Source organism: Malaclemys terrapin, chromosome 12, assembly GCF_027887155.1.
Source record: "Malaclemys terrapin pileata isolate rMalTer1 chromosome 12, rMalTer1.hap1, whole genome shotgun sequence".
Taxonomy (NCBI): Eukaryota; Metazoa; Chordata; order Testudines; family Emydidae; genus Malaclemys; species Malaclemys terrapin.
The window spans coordinates 12,389,200-12,401,063 of NC_071516.1; the positions used below are offsets into that span (position 1 = coordinate 12,389,200).

The following is an 11,864-nucleotide window of genomic DNA, read 5'->3' on the forward strand; positions in this document are numbered from 1 at the left end:
TGTTTGATCTACACCTCTATCCCGATATAACGTGACCCGATATAACACGGGTTCACATATAGCGCGGTAACCCCGGGGCTCTGGCAGTGGGGCTCGGGCAGCGCTTTAAAGGGCCCGGGGCTCCGGCTGCTGCGGGGAACCCCAGGCCCTTTAAATCACCGCTGGAGCCCTGCCGCCACTACCCCGATATAACAGGGTTTCACCTATAACGTGGTAGGGATTTTTGGCTCCCGAGGACCACGTTATATCAGGGTAGAGGTGTACCATTTAGTGCAGCAATAACTTGCATTCATATATTTCATTGTATCCTGAAGGATCCCAAAGCTCTTTAATAATAAGAACCTTTCAAACTACCACTGGTGTAGAAGTCAGTACGTAACAGCCCTGCTCAACGGTTTGGGACAGGAAGTAAGGAAGAATACTTCATCCATTTGAAACTGTTCAGGAGTTTCCATAGGCAGAAAATAAAAATGAATGTCCCGAAATACAAGTCACTTTTTCCCAATTCACAGGTTTCCACTATAAATCAAAAGCACCGACAGGTGTTTAGTTTGTCATGTATGGTGCACCATTCCCATGTATCCAGTGTTTCCTACAATATAGAATCAAATAGAGCTATCCCTTTGAAAACAGGAAGCTTGACATTCAAAAGAGTGAGTTCTAGTAAGTCCTCCCTATGGCACCTATTGAAGTACCCAAAGCATGTAGTAACATGGCATCTGGCGACACTGTCCAGTATTCGTTTAATGTCCTGAAGTTCGCAAACCATCCTCATCCCACAGATGCCCTCTCACTTTCGCATGAAATACTCAGAGATAGTTAAGGCCCCTTGACAAGGGCTTCTTGCCAAAGTGAGAGTCACCCTCAACTGTGAAATCATGCAGTTCAGTTAAAGGACCCTTCATTTAGTCTGATGTGGATGGAATGTGTCTCCAAGGAGTGAGGGAATGAAAAAGTTGTTATTTAAACCAGGCAAGAGAAGTGAACTGGAGTGAGGTGTGGTGAGCCCTCAGATTCTGTCTCTGATCTAAGGCACCGGCTGTTGATGAACCAGCCTGCATTTAGGGGCTTACGTGCCGAGGTGTGCAAGGTTCCGATTAATTCTTGTGTTATGCCTAAAGCAAGCTGCTAAAACCTCCCACAGGACAGAAAGGTGTTGCAGTTCTCTATGGTCTTTGAGGGCTCTTTGGAAGTGGAACCTCATGGGCTTGGGGAAGGAGGGAAGCAGTGCAAAACCAAGGTAATCTCCTGGCAGGTCTACACTATGCCAGTTCAATGCTGCTTGCATTGTGTACAATACTTTCAGAGCCTGTTTGAATTTAGCACTGAAGGAATACTTTTGTAACACAAATTAGCTCCATAGATCAAAAGCTACATTATCTTTTATTTTTAATTATGAATCATGTCTTGGTTTCCTTCCTCCCCATCCCCCCAGAGGAAAGCTTCACCCCCACCCCATACAGTGTAATTAACTCACAGCCACACACTACTTTAGTTACTGGCATGCTGTGAGCACTCCTGTAAGGACAGAAAAGCCCCCTAGTGTGCTAAACAGGAAGCTCATTACACAAGGATCAATCATAATAAAGATTTTAAAAGTGGCCTATTTAAGATTCAGCACAGTATGATTATTTTCCTGCAGAAAACAATGTTCCAACATCAGTTGCTGCCTGTCATCCCTGCACATTCTCTGTATTGAACTAGATAGTGGGTTTGCCAATCCACAGAGCACACTGAGTTCTTTTTTTAAAGGCAAACTTTTTCATGCCCAGAGTAGCCCACTGGAGACATGCACTTTCCATCTACTGAAGTACTCAAGTGGCCTATTGCTTGGGTTACATTTTTTCTTTTAAGATCTGCATTAGAGCCCACACTGTTTTGCTTCTTAACATTTGCAATTAAAAGAAGAAAGCCGTGCAATTGCCCCCCAAATGTTTTTAATATGACTACTGCTGGCACCATATTTCTCTGTTGCCTTCTCTGCCTGTCACAGATACCTTCATTTCTCCAGAGTCTGACTGTCTCTAGGAAACACTGCAAAACCTTCCTTTCGAAACAGCCTTTTCCTCCATAAGAATGATACTCAAAATACTGACACCCTCTTCTACTACTAAAGCCCTTCTGACTCTCCGGAAAAGGAAATCAAAATCAGAAACCCTTCTCCAAGCACAGTGCTAACTCCCAAAATGCGTCACTATTGCTATTACCATTTGATTTTACATGGAAGGTACTCATATACTACTACACTGATGGGCAGCCATGTAAACAGGTGGATAGAATTCTTAAATAAATAACTTTCAGATTGTTATAGTCTCACACAATTGTATGGAGAGTCTTGCAGCTTTTTTCTTTAAGCCCTAGATCGTGGAGTCATGTATAAACACCACAATCACAGCTTTTTAAGAAATAAAAACTAGGTTTCTAGCCATCATGCATGCAGAGGGAAGCTTGAAACCATGATCCCTAAGTGCTCAAAAGTTAGAAAGCCAAATAATAACAACTCCCAATGTAATATTTTTAAAATCTTAAGCCAATCTCCTGGTTGGTGTGGTTTTGGTTTTGATTTTGGTGGGAGGGTGGAGGGGTGGCCTTCCTTGTGATTTTGGAATGCTTAAGATTGGCATTCTAACTCTCCCATGGCCAGGAGACTGATGTCTTTAAAAAAAAAAAGAAAATAAAATCATGATTAATCTTTCAGCCTACAAACTTTGCACACCTCTGGCTGCTGCTTTCCTGGGCTGCTTTTTATCTTCCTCTCTATATTTAGAGATGAGACGTAAGCTGCTGCTCCGGCACCATAATGACGGGTACTGTACAAGGCCCCAGTCCTGCGACATTTTAGCACATCCTTAATTTCATTGGGGTAAGTCAGTTGTTTGGAGGATCAGGCCCTAAAAAAGCTGAAATAGAATGAATTAGAACCAAAATCCCAAATCAAACCACTTCAGACTTTGGATCTAGATCTGAACTTTGCAGCCTCCCGCTCCTTCACTGCTTAGATTTCTGGTCGTTCCATTTTAATGCTGTTCTAGTTCCTCTTGGGCACCATCCGCTTGTGATTATTATTTTTTGTATCTTGGTAGCACCTGGGAGCTCTGGTCGTGGACCCCCATTGTACAGTGACTACTACAAAGAGCTTAATGCCTGGATACGGCAGGGAGGTTGGGAGGTGAGGATTCCACAGGGAGGGAAGCTTTGAAAGTAACTTAATTCACTTAACAATATTTCACCTCCGCTTTTGAGAGCTGCCTGATACAGTGCAAAACCCAGAATCCTATCTAGTGGCATGGCGTTCTTCCCTCTGCCTTGGGGAAAGCACTATCCTTCCTGCTGCAGAGCAGCGGCCCGTGTGGAAACAGGTTGACATCACTGCAGGGGAAATGGAAAAGCAGATGGGCTATTGCAACGGCACTGCCCACTGCTAAGTTAAATATAAAACATCTAGCAGAAGGCAGTGAGGCACTAGCTGCTCAGGAAGTTTGCCATGAGGACATTGCAAAGTAAACACTTAAATGTTTCAAAGTGATTCCCTCTGCTGCCCTTTGGTTCCGATTCCTTTTAATCGAGGTAACAAACAGTCATCAAACATACCTCCAAGCCAGCAAAGTTTTAATCCGTGCGTACTGCCACAGTGAATGTCTCAAAGCCGTATGTTGGCTCTGTATTCACTTCTGAGTAGTATCCTCATATCCTAGTATCTCTTCTGTTGCATTCCTTGCCTAGCCATACAACATAATCCCATGCCTCCTTTAGAGAGGTATGCATTTGGTACAAAGAGCCAGATACTTACCTGATGTAGATTGGCATAGCTCCCTCGATTTCAGTGGTTCCGTTGATTAATGCTAGATGTTTCCAGTGATTCAAAAGTTCTTTGGTATTAATTATTTTGAGTCCCTTTTGCGGAGGTATAGGGGGGTTGTGTTTTTGTTTTGTTTCCAGACAGGATTTCGGTCTGTGATGGGTGCAAGTGCTCTTTGTGGCTTTGGATATTGAGGGAATTTTACCATAGAATATCCTTACAGAACATCACTTCATGTAGGCAAAGGAAGCCATATGCAATTAAATAGACTGAACAGTCCGTGCCTGTGTAGACAGTTACATATTAAAGTCTCAAAACTCCCTATAAAATATTGCATTGTTCACAACTATCAGACATTTCAGCTGCATAGATATGTGGTATGAAACTAAAAGTATAGATCCATTATCTTTAACTCCAAAGTATGTGGTTGTCATAATACTTAACCTCTTGCATTTCAAGGAGAGACTCCCTAAAAACCACAGAGAAGTAAAAGAATATAAATCCCTGTTTTTTCCTCCACTGATAACAGAACTGCCTTGAGGTTTGTGTGCAGAAATTGAGCTTCAAAAGCAAGTACTTGCTTGGATTCTCGAAGTATCCGGCATCACATGCAATGCCACAAAATATATTTTTCTAAAATTGGGGGAAATAGAGAGAGAGAGAGACAAAGGTTGTGCAAGTGGATGGGAGTCCTCTAATTCAGAATGCCCTGTTGGATAAGTTAATTTTCTTCCTACCTAATATTAACAGAGATGTTTTCATTATTTAAAAACCCACAAAATTAGAGCCACTTTGGCACGAGAGTTCACCCACGTGGATCTCAGTGTTGCCACTACTGCAATTTTATCATGAGTCTTACTATATTTGGTGGTTTTTTTCTTAAGCCCCTAGATGCTGGAGTATAGTTGTTACTATATACACATCTCCTATTAAAATAAAAGGTACATTTCTAGCCCTTATAGTTTCAGAGAAAAGTTTGAAATTGTGAACGATAAAGGCTCTAATTGCAGAAGCAAATAAGGAAACTTTTAAAAAAAATTAATTTGAAGTGAATCTCGGTGTTTTTTTGGGCTTGGCTCCTGATTTTTGAATGCCTGAGGTGGGTGACACTGGGATCTAATTGCAGGACTGGGGCCAATGCTTGATCACAGATAAGGCTACTCATGCCTGAGCACCAAAAAGTGAAACTGACCAAAAAAGCAAAATTAAAAAACAACTCAAATGAAAGCGAGAGTAATACTGGTGTTGTTTTCACTGTCCAATTCAAGCTGTAAGTGAGATGGAAAAAAAAAATAGACAGCATAAATGATGAAAATTAGATTTTGAGAATTCTTTCAGTGTTAATAATCTAATGCTCTTAATAATGCAGGTAAGAATATTGACTGTTTTAAGACCTATGACTATATACTTCGCTCTTGTAAATTATGTGGCTCCACTGACTGGAGCTACATCGATTTACTCCAGCTGATGTTCTGGCCCAGAATGTAACTTGGTAGAATTCCTTTGAAAATATTTGGCAGTTTAGACTCTGGCTGGACAGGAATGATTCTCAATTCTCCTCTTATTCTTTCCAATGTAGGAAGGAAGTCTGTGGCCTTCAGAAAGCACAGTGTCAGGAAATGGAGTAACAGAGGTGAGGACAAGGCTGGTATTGCATAATAACCTCATCTGTTTACATGCGGACTATGATACAGGCTGAAATGTTCCAAAACTCACTCTCTCTCCCTTATCTTCAGCAGCAAATCTACACTCCAAGACCCACAGACAGACTATCAGTTCCATCCTTTTTGCAGAGGGACCGTTTTAATAGATTCCAGCCAACATACCCCTACATGCAACACGAGATTGACCTCCCACCCACAATCTCCCTATCAGATGGAGAGGAGCCACCCCCTTATCAGGGACCCTGCACACTACAACTCCGAGATCCAGAGCAGCAAATGGAACTAAACAGAGAATCGGTCCGGGCCCCTCCCAATAGAACCATCTTCGATAGTGACTTGATAGATAACTCAGTATTCGGAGGGCCTTGCCCCCCCAGCAGTAACTCTGGCATCAGCGCGACCTGCTATGGAAGCAATGGTAGAATGGAAGGACCGCCGCCGACCTACAGTGAGGTGATAGGTCACTATCCAGGATCTACGTTTTTCCAGCACCAGCAGAACAACAATGGCATGCCCTCGATACTGGAGGGCACTAGACTCCACCATTCGCAAATCAATGGCCTTGAGAGCACAACCGCGTGGAACAAAGATAAAGAGAAACAAAAAGGGCACCCCTTTTAAAAAAAAACAAAAAAAATCAAACACGAAAGTAAGAACACTCTGCACTTCTCATTAAAAGAAAAAAAAGAAAGAGTTGGGGAAGACGAGCAAAAAATAAGAAGCCCTTTCCCACCACTCTGTGTATAATATTTACTTGTTATGTCTGGTCTGAATGCACAAGCCAAGAAAGCTTGCAAAAACATTTCTTTATTGAGCTGCATTAGAAGTTTAAAAAGGAAAAAAAAAAAAAAGAATCAACCGTAGTCCTTCATTTTTTGTTGTTGTTGTGGTCGTTGTTTCTAGTTGAGCTGTGTGTGGGGATGCTTTTTTTTTATTTCACTTAACTTTAAAAAAAAATATTTGCACAAAAACGTTTTGTTTAAAGATCTGCAATATATATATAAATATATATTAAAAATAAGAGACACTGTATGTGTGAGGAGCAGGCGTATTTTTGTATTAGAAGAGGCCTAGTTAAAAAAAAAAAAAGTTTTGTTGTTTTCTGAACTAGGAGAAAAAAATGGCAATGTTTTGAGTGCCAACTCAAAAAGTGTGTATTACATTGTAAAAAAAAAACAAAAAAAACAAAACAGAAAAAATCAAAAGCAGGGGTTTAGAGTTATTTATATAAATGTTGAAATTTTGCACTATTTTTTAATATAAATATGTCAGTGCTTGTGTTGGTCAAAGCCTCTATCATGTCTACCACAGAACTGTTAAGGGATACATTTCAAAGTGAAGAACAAACGAGCTGGAAGGGGGTGGAAAAATCCTAAAGTTAAAGTGACAGCCCTGGAAGGAACATTGCAAGAGAGACTGCATCTTATGCAAATCTTTCATTTCCATGGTCACCTGAGTGTTACCCATACAATACGCTCTGCTACTGGGTAGTTTAATGATAGTCACTGCTTTATACATTCCCTATAGAACAAGAGGAGTTTGTGTGTTTGCATGTATGTTGCCAGTTAGGATTTTTTGAATTAAATGAAAAAAGCTCTCAACACTTCTGTGAATTAAAAACAACAGAAGCAAACAAAAATTACCATTTGGGGGGGGGGACACACAACCTCTAGTTTTTTTGAGGGGTAGGGCAGGGGTGGGGGATAAGCTTCAGTCTGAAGGAAAACAATGGGTTTTTTGTTTTGATTTTCTTTAAATATTAAACGGAAGGGCCCTGTTTTGAGAGAAAGCGGTGGTTATTGAGGTTAATGTGAGTAAACGGTAACATAACTGAAGTCTGGCTTTTTGGATAGGTTTTTAAACGGGACACTGAAACAGGCTTTACAGTCTGTAGTTTGTTCACGTCATTTTCATAGATGTTAAACTGCAAAACTTTTATTTGGAATAAACAGAGTGCAGTTGTCTTGCATAAATATCTGCAATCCTTGTACACTGCCTCTGGTTGTTAATTGTTTTTCTTTTATTACTCTAGAGAAAGAGGCATAAGAAACAATAGATGAAAATGAATCTGCTCCTGTGATGTATTAAATCAAGGCTAACGAAACCATGCTTAATGCTTTAGAAGCAAAACCCTTTACCTCTTCTGAATATTTCTTCATTCAAAACAATCACCATCCCTTGTCCCCCAATGTCAAGGTTCCACCTCCTCCCCCATCCAAGCACCTCATCAAAATCATTGGATGTGTTTTTAATTTATCTTTGTTTCATAAGCATTTTGTCTTACTATGCTATTGTTTACATTTTTTCTATTGTGTGGATATCTGATAGACGTTTTACCCTTGTGGTGAATTTGTATGTGACAGAGTGAAATATTAGAGAGAGAGAGAGAGAGAGAGACAAACACATAAGGGAATAATTGTTCTTGCTACCTTGTGTGCAGATATTATTAGCTGAGCTACACCTCCCCATTTGCTGGGAGAGGATATCTACAAATGTGAGGAAGGGTCAGAAGGGGGAACCACAAAGAGTGAAGATTTTACAAGGAGGTGTAACTTCTTTTTCTGCAAGATGCTAACTAGTAGAGTAACATAAATGAAAGATATAAAGGCAATAACTATAAACTATTGTTGTTAAGCAACTTTTCCTATTACTTGAAAACAAACAAACCATGAGAACAGTTTTGAAGTTTTGACCATTTGAACAATATTTATATATATTTTAAAGGAGATAATGAATAGATGAACTTGAAGTTTGATCATTACTTTGTTTTTGCTTGTAGGTTTTTTGTTTTGTTTTGTTCGGGGTTTTTTTGTTTGTTTGTTTTTTGTTTGTTTTTGCCTGGTAGTAGTCCTGTACCTTCGCAGTATCACTGCCTGCTTTTCCACAGCTTCTTGAAATCTTCATAACTTTACAAGTCACGTCACCTAAATTCTGTTGAGTTTCAAAACAAGAAAACAAAAAACAAAACAAAAAAAAAGTCATGCAAAGGAATAAATCTAGTTATTCACAAAAGGTACAAAACTGATGAATTTATACAAGTTTTTAAAATTTATCTTTCCTTTATGTAACATGTCTATTTAGTGCCTTATTAAAGAAACAGTAACCCTCCCCTTAAAGAGGGAGAAACAAATCTTTGCTAGTGTTGTGAGTTATCAGGGTCTGGTCTCCTGACCTTTAGATCCTTGCATTAAATTTTCCCAATATGTATTTAAAAGGGGTACTGCTTCTTTAAATGCTCCCTTTCACCCACTAGACCCAGTTTGATGCGTCTAGCCATGTAAGGTGCTCCCTTTCTGCCATTTGTTTTCATGGACTGTTTGTAAGGTAACTTGAATACATTTATGCACATATCCTACTCAGTGGGTAGGAAACTGTGGTGGATATTGTAAATGAGATACCAACCAAAAGACAAACTGAAATATAATATCTACTGCCCTCTTGAGCCAAAATGCGTGAATAGTATTGTTGGGTTTTCTTTTTTGTTTGTTTGTTTGTTTGTTCTGTAGTCTAACTAGTTTGTTTGCTACAAAAATGGTTACCTCAGCAGGTTTTGGGTGGAGTGTGCATCACATCTAAAACTGTATAGTAAATATGGAAGCGTTATCTGGACTGGAGGTTGTTAAGTAACTGAACTGTCTTGTCATTGGGGGGGAGGGGAAAGGGGGGATTAACATACCCAAAAAACCTGTAAAATCAATCAGAAAGATATCTGGCTCTCCTGACGGCACTGTCTAATGGGGGTTGGCAGGAGAGGATTCTAAAAAGAATCGTGAAAATAGAGCTGGTCAACATACAGAGAGTCTAATTTTCACTTTTTTTGGACACCTTTCCCTCCCCAACCAGTTCCCAGGAAGAGTATTTTCATTTGTTTTTCTTGTATGCAGAAGATATGTCTGTATAAGCAGGAAGGCTCAAAACATGGACTTTTCATTGAAAAGGAATTCCTCTTTCAACCCATCTATTGCACAAAGACAAAAAGGGTCTATCTTTTCTTCCAACAAGGTGTCTTTAACGTCCATTAACAGGGATTTAGATATGGGCATATATGGAAAGGGAAACCATAGATCCCAACCAATCTAGATTTCCAACAGCACTTAACCCTTTGAGGTGAAATCTGAGCTCTTCTGAAGTCAATGACAAAACTTCGGTTGACTTCAGTGGAGCCAGGATTTACCTCCGCTCATTTCCTCCCTCCCCCACCCCCAAGTCCTCTTTCTGCTTTGTGTAATCTATGTATTTATTACCCAAATACTCCAGATGGGGCCCAAACCAACCCCAAGATCCTAACAGGGTTTTAGGAATCATGGTCTAATTTTTTTTTTGGCTCAGGGTCCATTTCTACTGAATACTGATATCCCATATTACCACCAAGTTACTGAAAAACAGCTGTGCCGCACAACAGCTGATGTATCTTTGCCCTTGGTTTCTCCCTGCCTTTCTGCAGATGAGAGGATTGTACTTGAACTTGATTGACTTCTGTAGTGTAGGACCATAATGGGAGATTTGCTGTTGATGTTACTGGGGGTGGGAGGAGAAGAGTTTGAAGCCCTTTAAGAAGGAGCACCCTTTCCATTGTTTTTTAATTTAACAAAAGCAGAAGAAACAAGACATTGCTTATGCTTAGCAACCTCTTGTCCCAATCTGCCTGTTTGCTAGAAGTTTGACACGTTAGCTTTAAAGTCATGTTACCTTTTTTAATTTGTATCTTCTAGTAGGGCAAACAACATTCTTCAATAAAGTGCCACGAAAACTTAGTGAACTGCAATGTGAACAAGGATTTTTAAATACGGATGGCAAAGAAGAATGGGTTTTATTTGGTTCTAACACTGGTAAAACCAAGTTCCCTTCACAACCCTTGATTTCAACAGTTGGAATATCAGCTTTACTGATCTAGTGCATTGTTTCCTTAAGTATTTTAAAATTCATTCTATCTTAAGTGGGGGAGTAAGGAGAACTGATTGCTTTCTTGGGAAATGACCCCTTTTGTATGCATATGAATCTATGAAATTGCACTAACTGCTATACTGAAAAAAATAAAAGCCCAACGTTTTTATTAAGGGTTGAAAAATGACTGAATCCAGATGTGTGGCATAAACAATGTTAGTCAAGAACAGAATGAATTTTTATTCTCTTCTGTCAGCTCCAATTTTCTATGTACAACACAAAGCTACAAAAAAAAAAAAAAAGTTTTCCAGAAACTGTGCTTCAAATTTTTGCTGTACTATAGAAGCTCATGAAGGACGACATTAAAGTCCTAATTTGCCTGCCTTATAGTCACATTTCATTGTATTGATATTTTCTTAAACTTCCAGTTGCATTGCTTTGGCTTTGAAGTTTGTTATAGGCAGTCCTGTATCCTGAATTCTGTTCAAGTTTAAACTTATGTAAACTATTGACAGCACATGCAATGCAGTACTTATCTATATTTTGCTGTTTTAGTATGAATATGTACTCTGATGCCAATTTACAAGAATCTGTTGTAAACGCTTATTGTGTAACAGTAACCAATAGTGGCAATTATATGTCATTCTAAAAGCTGCAATACTTATACAATAAATTTTACAATACTTTGGAATGTTTGTTTTCACCTTTTGCTTTCTTAGCCAAATTCAGAGTTTGTCAACACAATATATTTTTAAATGCACTTCCCCAATTTTTGAAAACATTGGAAAAAATATATCCTCAGCTCTGTGTTTGTGTGTAGGGGAGTTAATCACTAATGAACATTCTTAACTGGCTAAAATGCCAAGCCAGTACATGTGTAGACACTCTGGTTTTCAAATGAAGCTGTAGACTGCTCTTGGTGTATTTGCATGCTAAATGTTTTTGTTTTGTGTGTTTGTGTGTGCATGTGTGTGTCTGTGGCACAGCTAGGTACTGTTCTCTTTGGAATGTGCAGCTTTAATTGCAGAAGAAGCATTCCAGTTTTGCATCATGACACCAATATATACCACCCTTGTGATCCTGCCTTTGCAACAAGAGTATGGTTGATGGTGAGAAGTTCTTAACTTGAGTAACCATCAATCAAGGGAGAACTGTCTAGGTTGACTTAAGTCTTAAGCACAGATAACTGGCGTGACTCGTTTCCTTGGAGGCTGTGGTCATCTTCAGAGATCACAGATTAAAAACCTAACAGTTTGCAGGGTTTTCTCTTTCACTTTCTTAAGGGTGTTCTAATAGTTGGGTTCAGCTTTGCAGGATGTGCCATAGAATCTATTTTTCCTCTTAAAAGCGTGAAGCCTCTAGCACCACTCATCTGAGTGCCTCAAGTACTTTACAAATATTAATTAACCCGCCCACCAGCCCTGCTCTGTTGGTGGTGGTATCGACATGTTCTAGATGGCTACGCTGCACCACAGAAGGTAAGCGCAGCATTTCAAAAGTGGCCACTGGTCACAGGC

The 11,864-nt window shown here is 39.6% G+C and overlaps 1 protein-coding gene across 3 annotated transcripts in view; it reads left to right on the forward strand.

Moving 5' to 3' along the window:
* Positions 1-7,205, forward strand: part of PMEPA1 (prostate transmembrane protein, androgen induced 1) — a 67,300-nt gene extending 60,095 nt beyond the window's left edge. For 2 of the 3 annotated variants that reach the window (XM_054045550.1, XM_054045552.1), the window contains exons 3-4: positions 5,379-5,432; positions 5,536-7,205. In XM_054045550.1, the coding sequence (XP_053901525.1) occupies positions 5,379-5,432; positions 5,536-6,084 (603 nt within the window). In that variant the 3' untranslated portion in view covers positions 6,085-7,205. The remainder of the gene's footprint in view (positions 1-5,378; positions 5,433-5,535) is intronic. The other variant, XM_054045551.1, reaches the window with a different exon arrangement.
* The last annotated feature ends 4,659 nt before the right edge of the window (positions 7,206-11,864 follow it).